Source organism: Parasteatoda tepidariorum, chromosome 2 (genome assembly GCF_043381705.1).
Source record: "Parasteatoda tepidariorum isolate YZ-2023 chromosome 2, CAS_Ptep_4.0, whole genome shotgun sequence".
Taxonomy (NCBI): Eukaryota; Metazoa; Arthropoda; class Arachnida; order Araneae; family Theridiidae; genus Parasteatoda; species Parasteatoda tepidariorum.
This window is the reverse complement of record NC_092205.1, coordinates 60,155,527-60,167,516: the sequence shown is the minus strand read 5'-3', so window position 1 is coordinate 60,167,516 and position 11,990 is coordinate 60,155,527. Positions and strand designations below refer to the sequence as shown.

The 11,990-nt window shown below is 26.7% G+C and overlaps 1 protein-coding gene across 1 annotated transcript in view; it reads right to left on the bottom strand.

Annotated features, from left to right (window-relative positions):
• The window catches only part of LOC107456666 (BAR/IMD domain-containing adapter protein 2), a 91,194-nt gene extending 82,056 nt beyond the window's left edge, over nt 1-9,138 (bottom strand). Inside the window, exon 1 of the mRNA XM_016074597.3 lies at nt 8,793-9,138. Coding sequence (XP_015930083.1) covers nt 8,793-8,840 — 48 coding nt within the window. The 5' untranslated portion in view covers nt 8,841-9,138. The remainder of the gene's footprint in view (nt 1-8,792) is intronic.
• Nucleotides 9,139-11,990: the final 2,852 nt, after the last annotated feature.

The following is an 11,990-nucleotide window of genomic DNA, read 5'->3' as shown; positions in this document are numbered from 1 at the left end:
ATCTGCTTAGTAAATAATTAACGTGGGTAAAATGCGAGAAAATAACATGTAGTGAAAATAGCAGTTTTGTGATCAAACATGAAGAAGTGAGCTAGTACAGTTACTAGTTTTCAATTATCAAATATCTAGCAAACTATTGTTATCAACAATTACATAAATTCTGTAGTTTATTAGGAGAGATTACTTTTTCTTTTAGGTATAAATTCAGAACTATATCCTAGGGGAAGGCTGAGCAGTAGCTTGCTTGTCTCTTCTTCTGCGCCGCCGCGCATGTGCTATTTACAGCCTATGCCATCTCAGTAATATCAGGGAACTGAGGATAAGTTCTGTAAATATATATATATATGTATATATATAGCACAATAAAAACAAAGAGAAAAAAACAAAGAAAATTAATAATTTTTATTAACTGCGCATAAGCTGCAAGTATATAGAACTCAAAAATAAGCTAAAATATTGAGAAAATATGGAAAATAATGACAGGAGAAGAAAATTATTAAAAATATATTTCAAAAGTATTTAAAAAAATATATTTTTTGATATATTAAAAAAAAGGGAGAAAAAAATTTAAAATCCGGAAAACAAAGCAAGGAAAAGATATAATCTCTTCTATATAATATCTTTCATATATATAATTCCTTTTAACGATATAATTTCCTTGCTTTGTTTTCCGGATTTTAAATTTTTTTCTCCCTTTTTTTTTAATATATCAAAAAATATATTTTTTTAAATACTTTTGAAATATATTTTTAATAATTTTCTTCTCCTGTCATTATTTTCCATATTTTCTCAATATTTTAGCTTATATATATATATATATATAAACATGATCACTTTCAGTTCATTTTCATAAAAAAATAATAACATTAAATCACTGAAAAAAAGTTGTGCGACGGTAATAAATATAAATATAACTATGTGTAATATTTTTTCAGCATACAATTTGTGCGTTATGCCAAGAAAAACATGTTCCCAAAAATATTTTAATTATTAAAGAACTTTCTAGGTATTTTAAACGTCATGAATCATTAAAAAAATATTATAAATTTTTCGGTAACTGAAACAACGGACGTGTGTAAAGGTTAATACAAGTTATTGTACGCGTTAAAGAGAAACTACGCCAATATTAGAAACTCATTAAAGGTTGAATCTCCAATAGTAAAAGATGATATGAACTTTTATTGCTGTTAGCTGAGAGCAAATATTTACTCACTGTGAAACCGACGTTTGTTATCAAAAAAAAAGGTTGGCTTTTTTCTGAATGAAGAATTTATTTGACGAGTTCAGATATGAAAAATACAGCTGTTTCAAGATTGTGTTAGCCGGAAAAAATATTATTCATAACGAAATCAAAGACTGAGATAGCTTTTTTTACAGATAAGATGGGCTTTTCGTTGACAGCAGTAAGAGTGGAATATCTTGATTAACAAGGATTTAAAAAAGAATTCGAAGGTTAATGCTTTTATAGCTCTGTTTTTCTTTAAAGTGTAAAATAATTTGAAAGAGTCAATTTATGAATGAAAGATATCCAAACATAATAAATGTTTAAAGTAGGTTTTTCAGGCTAGACTCGACCAAATTAAGACCGCAATAAAGGTCAAATTTAAAATGAAATAACAAGAAAAGCAAAAAGTTGAATTTTAATTGCATTGTTTTTTTTATTATGCAAAATACTATATTCTCTTAGAATCTATATAAATTAATAATAATGACAGAAGACAAAATTGAAAATATTTTGATATCCTATTTTTTATTGTAATCTAAGAACTGTTTGAATTTTAAGACTTTATTTAAATTTGAATAGTGAAATTTCATTATGTAGTTGTTTGGAATTCTGTGAATCCGGAAAAAATAAATTTTGCTCTTATCAGCATCTTGTAATTAAATATTAAAAAAGTTCCATTTTAAATTAGCAGATGTAGGTATGTTTTAGAATTTCGAAGAAAAAATTGTTTTTTTATTAAATTTACTTTATTGTACAATCTGGATTTTTATTATTCTTTCCAGATAAGAGCATATTTTGAGAGCATTGCGATCAGATTGTATTTTTTATTTTTTATATTCATTATTGCTCTCATTTAGGTTAATTTCAAAATAATCCTGCAGAACACCATAAAGAATAAAATTTTATCTTTAGAATGCACACAATGTTTTTTTACGAAACCTATTATACAGTTCATTTTTTTGGTCACAATTCTTAAAACTTCTAAAAATCTGACGAATTTATGAGTATAAATTAGCTATGTCCTGCGAAAAAAAAATAACAAATAGTGATTACATAACCAAATATTTTATTACACATATTATCCGTTGTAACCACTATTTCCAGCAGTTGAGAAGAGTAACGTTTTCTTAGAAAAAATTGAACTAGCAAATGCTGCGCAGTTAGAACATCACGTATCGACAATTTTATAAATTTAAGAGAAATGGGAAGTAATTGTGTAACTTCATTTAATTTCTTTTAAACGTATCGTGCAACAATCCAAAATCAATGCAAAGATAGTTAAAAGTTAAAAATTATCATAAACTATGATTTTTTTTTGCAATGCAAGTTCGTTTTTGAAAAAAATTTAAGGCGGTCCTTGTTAAAACAAGTTTTTAAATATCTCTGAAAAATACTTTTTTTGAGCATGATTTACATGATTGGGTTTTGAATTAAGCATAAATGTTTATGAAGAAAATATAATAAAAAATAATAAACATCATTGCTTAAAAAGTTTGAGTAAAATTTGCAGCCAGGTTGTGTTGTACAATTTTCGGCTTTTTGTTACTTTAAAAAAATCATGAATTTCGGTAATGTTATTGACAGCACCAGGCTACTAAGATTAAATCTTATAATTTCTTAAATAGAGTATTTTATAGAATGATATAATCTTCATTCTATAAAATACTCTAGAAAATATTCTATAAAATAAAGTTGTTTGTTTTTTAAATTTTCCGATATGCTATTAAATAAAACACTAAAAATGCATTAAGTGTATTAACATTTCTAAAAACATGTTGATTTCGATGTAGGCCTTTTTATTTCCAAAATAAGAAGAAATTCCTCTATTCGCAATTGTTTTCGCGAAATTAATTTACTCTACCGATGTTTGAAATGGGCAATTCTTTTTAACTCATTTCAGACTGTTTGAACAATTTGAAGAATTAAATAAAAATGAATAAAACACGGCGATGTCTAGACTACTCAATACTGTAATGATTTATATTTCAAAATAAATTAAATGAATAGTGTATAGAACTAAAAGAACGTTTTCGAAATTTTATTCAAAATCATGAGAAGTAACAATAGGAACGAAATTTAGCTTCATTTTTTAAAAAGACAAAAAATAACATGTATAACTTGATTTGAGAGAAGTACTCTTACTTATATATGACGTATGTCAGTTACATAAATTTAAGTAAAGATCACATCCTGATTCTTATTAGAAAATACAATTGACGTGATAATTAAGTTTATAAATGCCGAATTTTTAGGTAAATATCAACTTGCCCACACAAAAATATACAATCGAATAGGATTTTTTGAACCTATTTTCCGGTTGAATTCACAACATTTCAAATCATCAACAGTAACATTAAAACCCGGGGATAAGCCAAGAATTTTCTACGAAGAGATTTAATATCAGTAGACAAAATATTTTTGAGATTACCGAAAAACTGACTCTGTAACTAATTTGAGTTCTGAAACTTCTACTGTAACGCCACACCACATCAATAACACGAATCTGCCCATTGCCAAAGTGACAGTTTCACGGTTTTGACGTGGAACCCACGAAATGATATTTAATTAAATAAACTGAGATTTTATTGAAAATCATTCATGGGTACTCTCGAGGAAAGTATACTCGGGTGTATACCATTCGCTAGATTATGCTAACCTCTATTTCGTTAGTAAGCCGCCAATGCTTTCCTCCTCCCTTGCCGAAAGCCATTAGTCTCAGTTGCCCAAGGGCCAGTAACCAGATGAAGAAGTGAGGTGTATATCCAAGTCCAAGTGAAAATCATTCAACAGTTTATAGATAAATTAGTTTTCTTTTTTTTAATTAATAGTTGTTTTTAAGAATCGAAGAAAGCAATTTGTATCGAAGGTTTTTCAAATTATGAATACGTTACCTATAAAAAGTTTTTTTTTTAAAAGGAACAGTTTAATTTTATGTACCTTAGATCTCGGCTATTTTAAGCCTACATGTTTTTATTAAATTTTTACATCTATATTACCAATTCCTTTTTAACTTCCTGCCGACAGAACTGTGTAGGAGTCAGGGAACTAGCCTTGCATCAGAAAGGTTCTGGATTCGAATCCCGGACAAGGCGCATGGATGTTCTTTCATTCTCTGTAGTATCTGTCCTTATGTGGGAGCAACTTTGCCTTACTTAATATAGTGCCCCTTAAAGATACGCCAACAAATATGCCTGTATTGAAGAAAGGTCATTCCCCAGAAGGGCATTGGAAAAAAAAGTTTTTTTTTAACTTCCAAAAATTGATATTGCATTGTAACGTTTTTTAATCGTTTATTAATTTGCTCATTTCTTGAATACACATCAATCATAAGAAACTTTCAACTTTTCCAATTTCAATCGCATTTAACTATGATTTATGAATGAACAATGAATCCCTTCATCTGATTTGTGAACACATTTAAAGTTCACTTCCTCAGCCATTATGTATTCAATCATGTATTCAAAACTTTCACGAAGTTAAAGGGTTCTTCAAATCAATCTCAGAGACACTTTACGGTGAAACCATTCAGTGGCTGGCTGAGAAAGGTGCAAAGGAGACCTCTAAATACACTATAACTTTAATTCTGTTATTAGATTACCAGCATTAATAAGAAATTGAATTTCTTATCAAATAAATTATTCTCTCAAACACATTTTCGGGTTTTCAAACAAATTTTACTTATGAAGTTTTAGGTCATTAAAATTAGTTTTTTTTCAAACGAAGAATATTTTGTTTAAGACGTTTTTTTTTTACGAATAAGAAGTTTTGCTAACATTTTCAAAACATTAAATAAATAAATTTAAAATTATGAATTAAAATTTCTGTGACTCTATAACGTTTTAATGTTTTCCCATTTATTATCCAAGAAAATGGTACTCTAGGACATTTTATAAAGATTTTTTTTTGCCCTCCAGAGATAGCATTTTTACACCACTCCTCTTTAAGAAACATCTAATCGAGGAGTTAGCCCAACACTTCCTAGAAGAAACAAAGCCTTCACACGTAACACTTTAGTAGTTAGACGTAACGAACATAAACTACTCAGTGGGAGAATGTTGATGTCACAACCAAATCCTTCGGATTACAAAACTGCGCAGTGGGGAAAATAAGTAATATGTCACAACGTATAGACTACTAATGGGCGATATTTCGGGTTTATGATAACCCGTGTGAAGGTTTTCTTTTTTCTGGAAGTCTTGGTTTTGCTCCGGGCATTCACACAACTCGCCGCTGAAAAAATGAAAGATTAAACGCCGCCGAAATCAATTAGCAAACACACATAGTTCAAGTTTAAAAAAATGAGTTTTTACAACGAATTTTTATGCAGAAATTGGTTTATTTAAAAAAAATAATTATAGTTTAACCCTTGGATAAAATTAAAAAGTTTAGGGCCATATAGTTATTAGCCATACATTTTCAAAAGTGACACTTTTACAGCAAATCGTTCCTTTAAGATTGTATTCACGTTTCCGGAATTCCTGCTATATTATAACATAATACGGAAAAAAAATAATCGAAATTTCCTAAACAATATGAAAATCAGGCTTATCACTAAATCGCTCCAAGCAATTAAATTGAAAATTTTAATAAAAACATAGTAGAATAAAAAAAACACTTAATTTTTTAAAATTTAAGAAAATGTTGCCATCAACTAAAATATAATATAAGTTTATTCTTTCAGTTGTATTGCAACAAGGTGTGCAACAGAAAAACACGAATTGATAGAAAACGAATGATGAACGAATGAAAACTGATTAACATTCTGAAAATATATTTTTTAATTCAGTAAAATGTCGATGTTCTGAAGTTAAATTCATTATCTGATAATTTTCTTGTGTATTGAAATGTATGGAAACAGCAATAATATACTGATGTAACACAAATATTGTTTATATTGTTAAAGCAGAAAAAAAACTTTATTCATATAGTTGTAGTATTTTTAAAAATAGTGAAATACCAAGTGATAAACTGATATAAATTTTTACCGAATTAAGTTTTAGTTTTTAAACATGAAAAAAAATCGGCATAAAGAAAAGAAAAACAGACAAGTTGGAATATTATGGTTTGCGAACTGTAAAAACAGTTGAATACAGTTTTGCGTGAAACCTTTTCAAAATTTTAAGTTCAACACTTTGATGTATTCCCACATAGTCCAAATCTCAGAGTTCAGCACTTTTTTTTTAAATTTCCTCATATTTTTCTTAATCTGTTTCGTCAATTCCGTTTAATAATAAAATCATACTCGTATAATATACGCGAAAACGCGAAAATTTGTTATCACCGCGGAAACGCTTTCACTTTATTAAATAAAATTTTAAAAAAATCCACCTCTTTAAAGAAAGTTGGTCTTTTTCGAATTCCCAAGAAAAAAAAAATCATTTTTGCCCTTTTTTCTACCAATGCAAACCTAGATTTCAAATTACAATAGCATGATTTAAAATCACACATCGCGATTTCTATTTACGCGATATATCAAACATCGCGTTTCGTATTCACTTGATTCAAAAGTTACAATTATGATTCGTGTTCAAGTGACTTAAAATGTATACATCGGAATTCGTATTCACGTGCTTTTAAAATGAAGCATAGAGAACTCTCTTAATGCGTTTTTAAAATCAAACAGCGAGATTCGTATTCAAGCGATTTTAAAATAAAATGTCTAGATTCATATTCACGTGATTTAAAAATCACACACAATTTCATATTCATATTCACACAATATAAATAAAGTATCGATATTTTTATTAAAGCGTTGATAACATTCTGTGGACAAATGATTCCTACATACACTTTTTTCTAGCTGTAACTTCAGTTATTTTTTTGAACTATTTAAAAAGTATTTCTTCACATAACATTTTTAGATTCCTATTTTCAACTTTTTTGATTAAATACCTAACTCACTGTAAAAGGAATCAATATCGAACAAGAACTAATCAATGCGGGCAGAAAGTTTTTAAATTGAGATTTTGTGTAGCCAGAGAGTTTTTCATTTTATCTAAGTGTGATTAAAATTATGACCACACATTTGGAGGAGTCTGTACAATACAGCAAAGGGAATAAGATATTCAGCAACTTTCTGAAAAATTGCGAAATTTTGGATTTAAAAAAATTTTCTAATTCACATTATATGAATATATTTCGAACTCCTAAGTTATTTGATTGTGCGCTTTTTAATAGTATGTTTTGGTAACAGAGAAAAGCCAGAGTTTCTAAATCCACTAAAATGATACTTAGTACCTTCCTTCTATAAGATCTTTAATTAGCCGTAAATTCAAATATCATTTATTAGATTAAGGTTGAACTTTAAGTCAACTAATCGTTATAAAGGGTAGAGATTGACATTTAGACACTTAAATAATGACAGAAAAACTATTTTTAGTATAAGTACAAAATGTAAACAATCGTCTGTATTTAAAATATAAATAATCAAAATTATTAAAAAGATATAGCATCTTTCATAAAACTTGAATTAATGTTAGGAAAACTTTAAAAAACCCATTTTAAATTAGCTGCAACAGATTAGAATTGGATAAATTAATTAAAATTATTAAAAACATTTAGCATCTTTATAAAAAATTGAATTAATATTAAAAAATAAAAGGCCACTTTAAATTCGTGACTACAGAATAAAATTGATGAATCAATCAAAATTATTCAAAACATTTATATATATTTCCTAAAATTTGAATTTATATTTAAAAAAAAGCAATCTTAAATTAGTAGCTACAGAATAAAATTAGATAAACTAATTAAAATTAATAAAAGCATTTAGCATCTTTCATAAAAATTGAATTAATTTTTTAAAATAAATTTAAATTAGTGGCTACAGAATAAATCAGATAAACTAATTAAAATTATTCAAAACACTTAGCATCTTTCACAAAATTTGAATTTATAGTAAAAAATTAAATCATTTTAAATTAGTGGTTAATAGAATAAATTTTGATAAATCAATCAAAATTATTAAAAGCATTTAACATCTTTCATAAAATTTGAATTATTATTTAAAAAAATATTTTTAATTACTACAGAATAAAAATGGATAATTTAATCACAATTATTAAAGAAAAACAATTCATAAAATTTTAATTATATTAAAAAACTGAATTAAACCATATTAAATTTGTGACTACAAAACTGAATTTAATTATCTAAAAAGATGAAAATTCAAAACTGTTATTGTCAAACTAATTGTTGAAAGCTACAGAAAAAAGTTACTTTGAAATTTAATAATAACATTTATTAATATGATTAGGTTAAATACCTTAAGTATATGAGTTTAACATAATTTGACTTACAGATCTAAATTATATTTTACGTATGATAATTTGTATTCTTAATTTGATTAAAAATATCAAATATTTAAAAAATTAAAAAGTATGAAACTCTTTCTTGATTGAAACGTTTTGATACAAATTAAATATTTTCGTCTGCTTTGTACTGATTCGTCTGTTTTGCCTGCTTTTAATTTAATTAAAAACGCTCATTTTTTTCCATCAAAAATTCAAAACATTCTTGAAAATTTTGGTTAAAGATATACATGTATTTTTGTAAAACAAAATCTTACCTTATAAGTCATATCCACAGTTTTTGCAGTACTCTCGCTGCTATCCATGTTTTTTGTTGAAAATTTAGCAGGCACTGATACAAAATCAAATCCTTTTTTTTTTTTAAAAACCAACACAAATTCAACTTTTTGAAACGTTTGAAACCAAAAACTCCTTATAGTGCTTTTTTAACAAACAAGAATAAACAAAGTTGTTTGTTTAGATAAACCGAGAAAGTAACCACCTTTTTGTGGATTAAAAAAACAAATGATTTATCTTTCTACCTGGGAGTTCATCTCAGACAGAAATATTAACGAACGACAGATAACATGAACGGGTACAAAGTCAAAATGATTCGTTACAGGTTGCGGCAAAACACGTGCTAGAGAATTTCTCAAAAAAAAACTCGCCTGTCAAGCATCGCCAATTTCATCGCCAAACGTCTGGGTTGTGTAGGCATATTAATAATCTAAATCTTCTTTTTTTTTTAGAAAGAGAATAATTTTGTGAGAAGTTACTTATAAATTCTCAGAAATATGATTCTTTAAATTATTCCTAGCTATTCATCATATTATACGAAATAAAATAATACTTGTTTTTATAACATGAAAAAAATGAGCTGCTTAATTTATATTTATAAAAATATGATAATATCTGTACTCAGTGCTAGATTTGTTAAAGCATAATTTTCGGAGCACTATTTTATAGTAGAATCTGATGAGAAGTGTGCTGTAAAATATTATTAAAATGTCAGATTTAAAGCAATATTAAAAAAAACCTCTTGAAAACAAGTTTTTAATAACTGCTCAAAATTTATTGCACAAATGATAAGAGACAGACCAAAATTTATTTCTTTATTGGTGAATACTAATAATTACGAGTGCTTAACATTCGAAATTATTCAGAATTTTTTTTCACACAATTTCTTAAGCTATGAATTTATTAAAAAATATCGTAAAAGTTTACTGAACATTAAAATGAAAAAATAATTGAAAAATATAAATTTTTTTAGAAATTCTTTAAAATATAATGAATATATTATGTCACTATTAAAGTGTAAAAATTAGATATTCTGGAGATTATGCAGCTAATGTGAGAATAAACAACAGGGGGTGAACAAAATAATGGAAACACTTCTATACTGATGTTTTATTTTTTCATATTTCTCAAAATACTTGAACAATCTTTTTATAACTTCAGAATTGTTTAGATCAGGCAATTTCTCATACGTATCTATTAAGTTTAAAGCTTGTAGAGTTTTGAGGGACTGTCATTAAATTACAAACTGAAGTAATGTTTTGGATCACCCTTTGCCGAAAAATGTAGCAATAAATAAATTTGTAACTTGTGGCAGTTATTTTAGATATTCTATTCAATAATTGCACAAAATTTCGTAAACCTAGCTTAGATATTTCTAGAGATATTGACATTTTTATATAAAAATGAAATTGCATGAACTAAGCACTTTTAAATTTATAAAAGGATTCTCAAAGTATTTTTTGAGAAAGATAAACAAATGCGTTAGTACAGAAGTGTTTCCATTATTTTGTCTAACCGCTGTAGGTTCATCCGTTAAAGTGCGAAAAATGTTTCATTTTTCTAATTATATAGGTAATCTGCAAACTACCTAGATAACCTGCACATTACCTATTAGGCAGAAAATATATGTGAACAGATAGAAAAAAGTTGCTCGCTTCATAATAGAGACAACTAATAATTAAGAGTGCTTAAAATTCAAACTAATTCAGATATATTATTTTTTAACATTTCATTCTGATAAGAAATATTGAAAGAGTAGAAATCAACAGACAGAGTTATTTATAGCATTTACCTCAGTATTTTATTTTTCAGTGTTTTCAAAAAAAAACGTAAGCTTTAAAAATATAAACTAGGGTTTAATCTCCAGCTCAATAAGCTCGATATCTGAAGAACATTTTCGTTTTTTTTTAAAATTTTCAAATGATTAAACTATTAATTCAATCACATTTAGATTGATAAAAATTCTGTTAATACACCAGTTTAATGTCACACATTCAATTTATTGTGAAATACTATATTTACCAATCGACAATATTTATAACTTAATAAATGTTAAAGCAGAATCACGTTATAAAATAAGAAAACATTTTTAATTTTCACCAATAAGCAAAGTAAAATATTTATACTAAAACAATCGCAAGTATCTGTATTTAAAAAAATATTAAATGATTATAACTTAGTTTAAGTTTCCTGCGAGTGATAGCTTATCATATCTGTGGATATTTTTTCATGAAGATTATATCACGTGATTTATTTGTCTAATACAGTGATTCTCAACCTTTTTTTCGTTGCGGCACACTTTTAACGATTTCGAAATTTGACGGCACACAATGAAAAAATTAGATTAAAAGTTGTTTAATTACCTAGTTTGCACTGTGTTAAATAGTTTGTGATAATAATTTTGAATGTGGAATAAAATAATATGCACTACAAAATCACATTTATTAAGGGATTAATTATTTCTTTCGACCAATTTTTTATTAGTTAGTAACAGTTATTTATTTTTTTTGCTAGTTATAAATTGTTAGCTTGTTTTCTATAATTATTAACTGTTTTTTTTTATTTCTTGTTGACCAGTTTTTTTGCTAATTATTGTTAGCTTAATTTTTGCTAATTATCCTTTGTTAATTTGTTTTTTATATATTTGTTTTTTTAGTTATTCTTTGTTAGTTTGCTTACTAATTGCATAGCTTACTTTAATGATCAGCTCTTACAACATTTTTTAAAATTGTGTGTTAAACACTTCCATCTTATTTTAAGATTGTCAGAGACAATAAAATCGCCGACGAAGATGCTATCACGCTGTTGAAGCGTGGGAAAATTTTAAAAAGTATATACATATACACTTTTCCTTATTTTAAACTTTACTCATAATTAAAAAAAGCATTATAATTTTTATTGTATCATTTTTAATATTTGGAGGCACATTTTAAGAATTTGGCGGCACACAAAAGTGCCGCGGCACAGTGGTTGAGAATCACTGGTCTAATAGGAATGCGTGCAACGGCCAACATTTCATTACATTTTTATGTATAATTGGATATCTTTTTTTCTTTTAAATTCGTCTTTTGAAACTTCAGACCAGAATGACGTGAAATATATTAAATTTTTTACTGGCTTTACTCACTTTTTAAACCCATAAGAAGACATTTATTCCAGACATTTTCCTTCTTGATCAG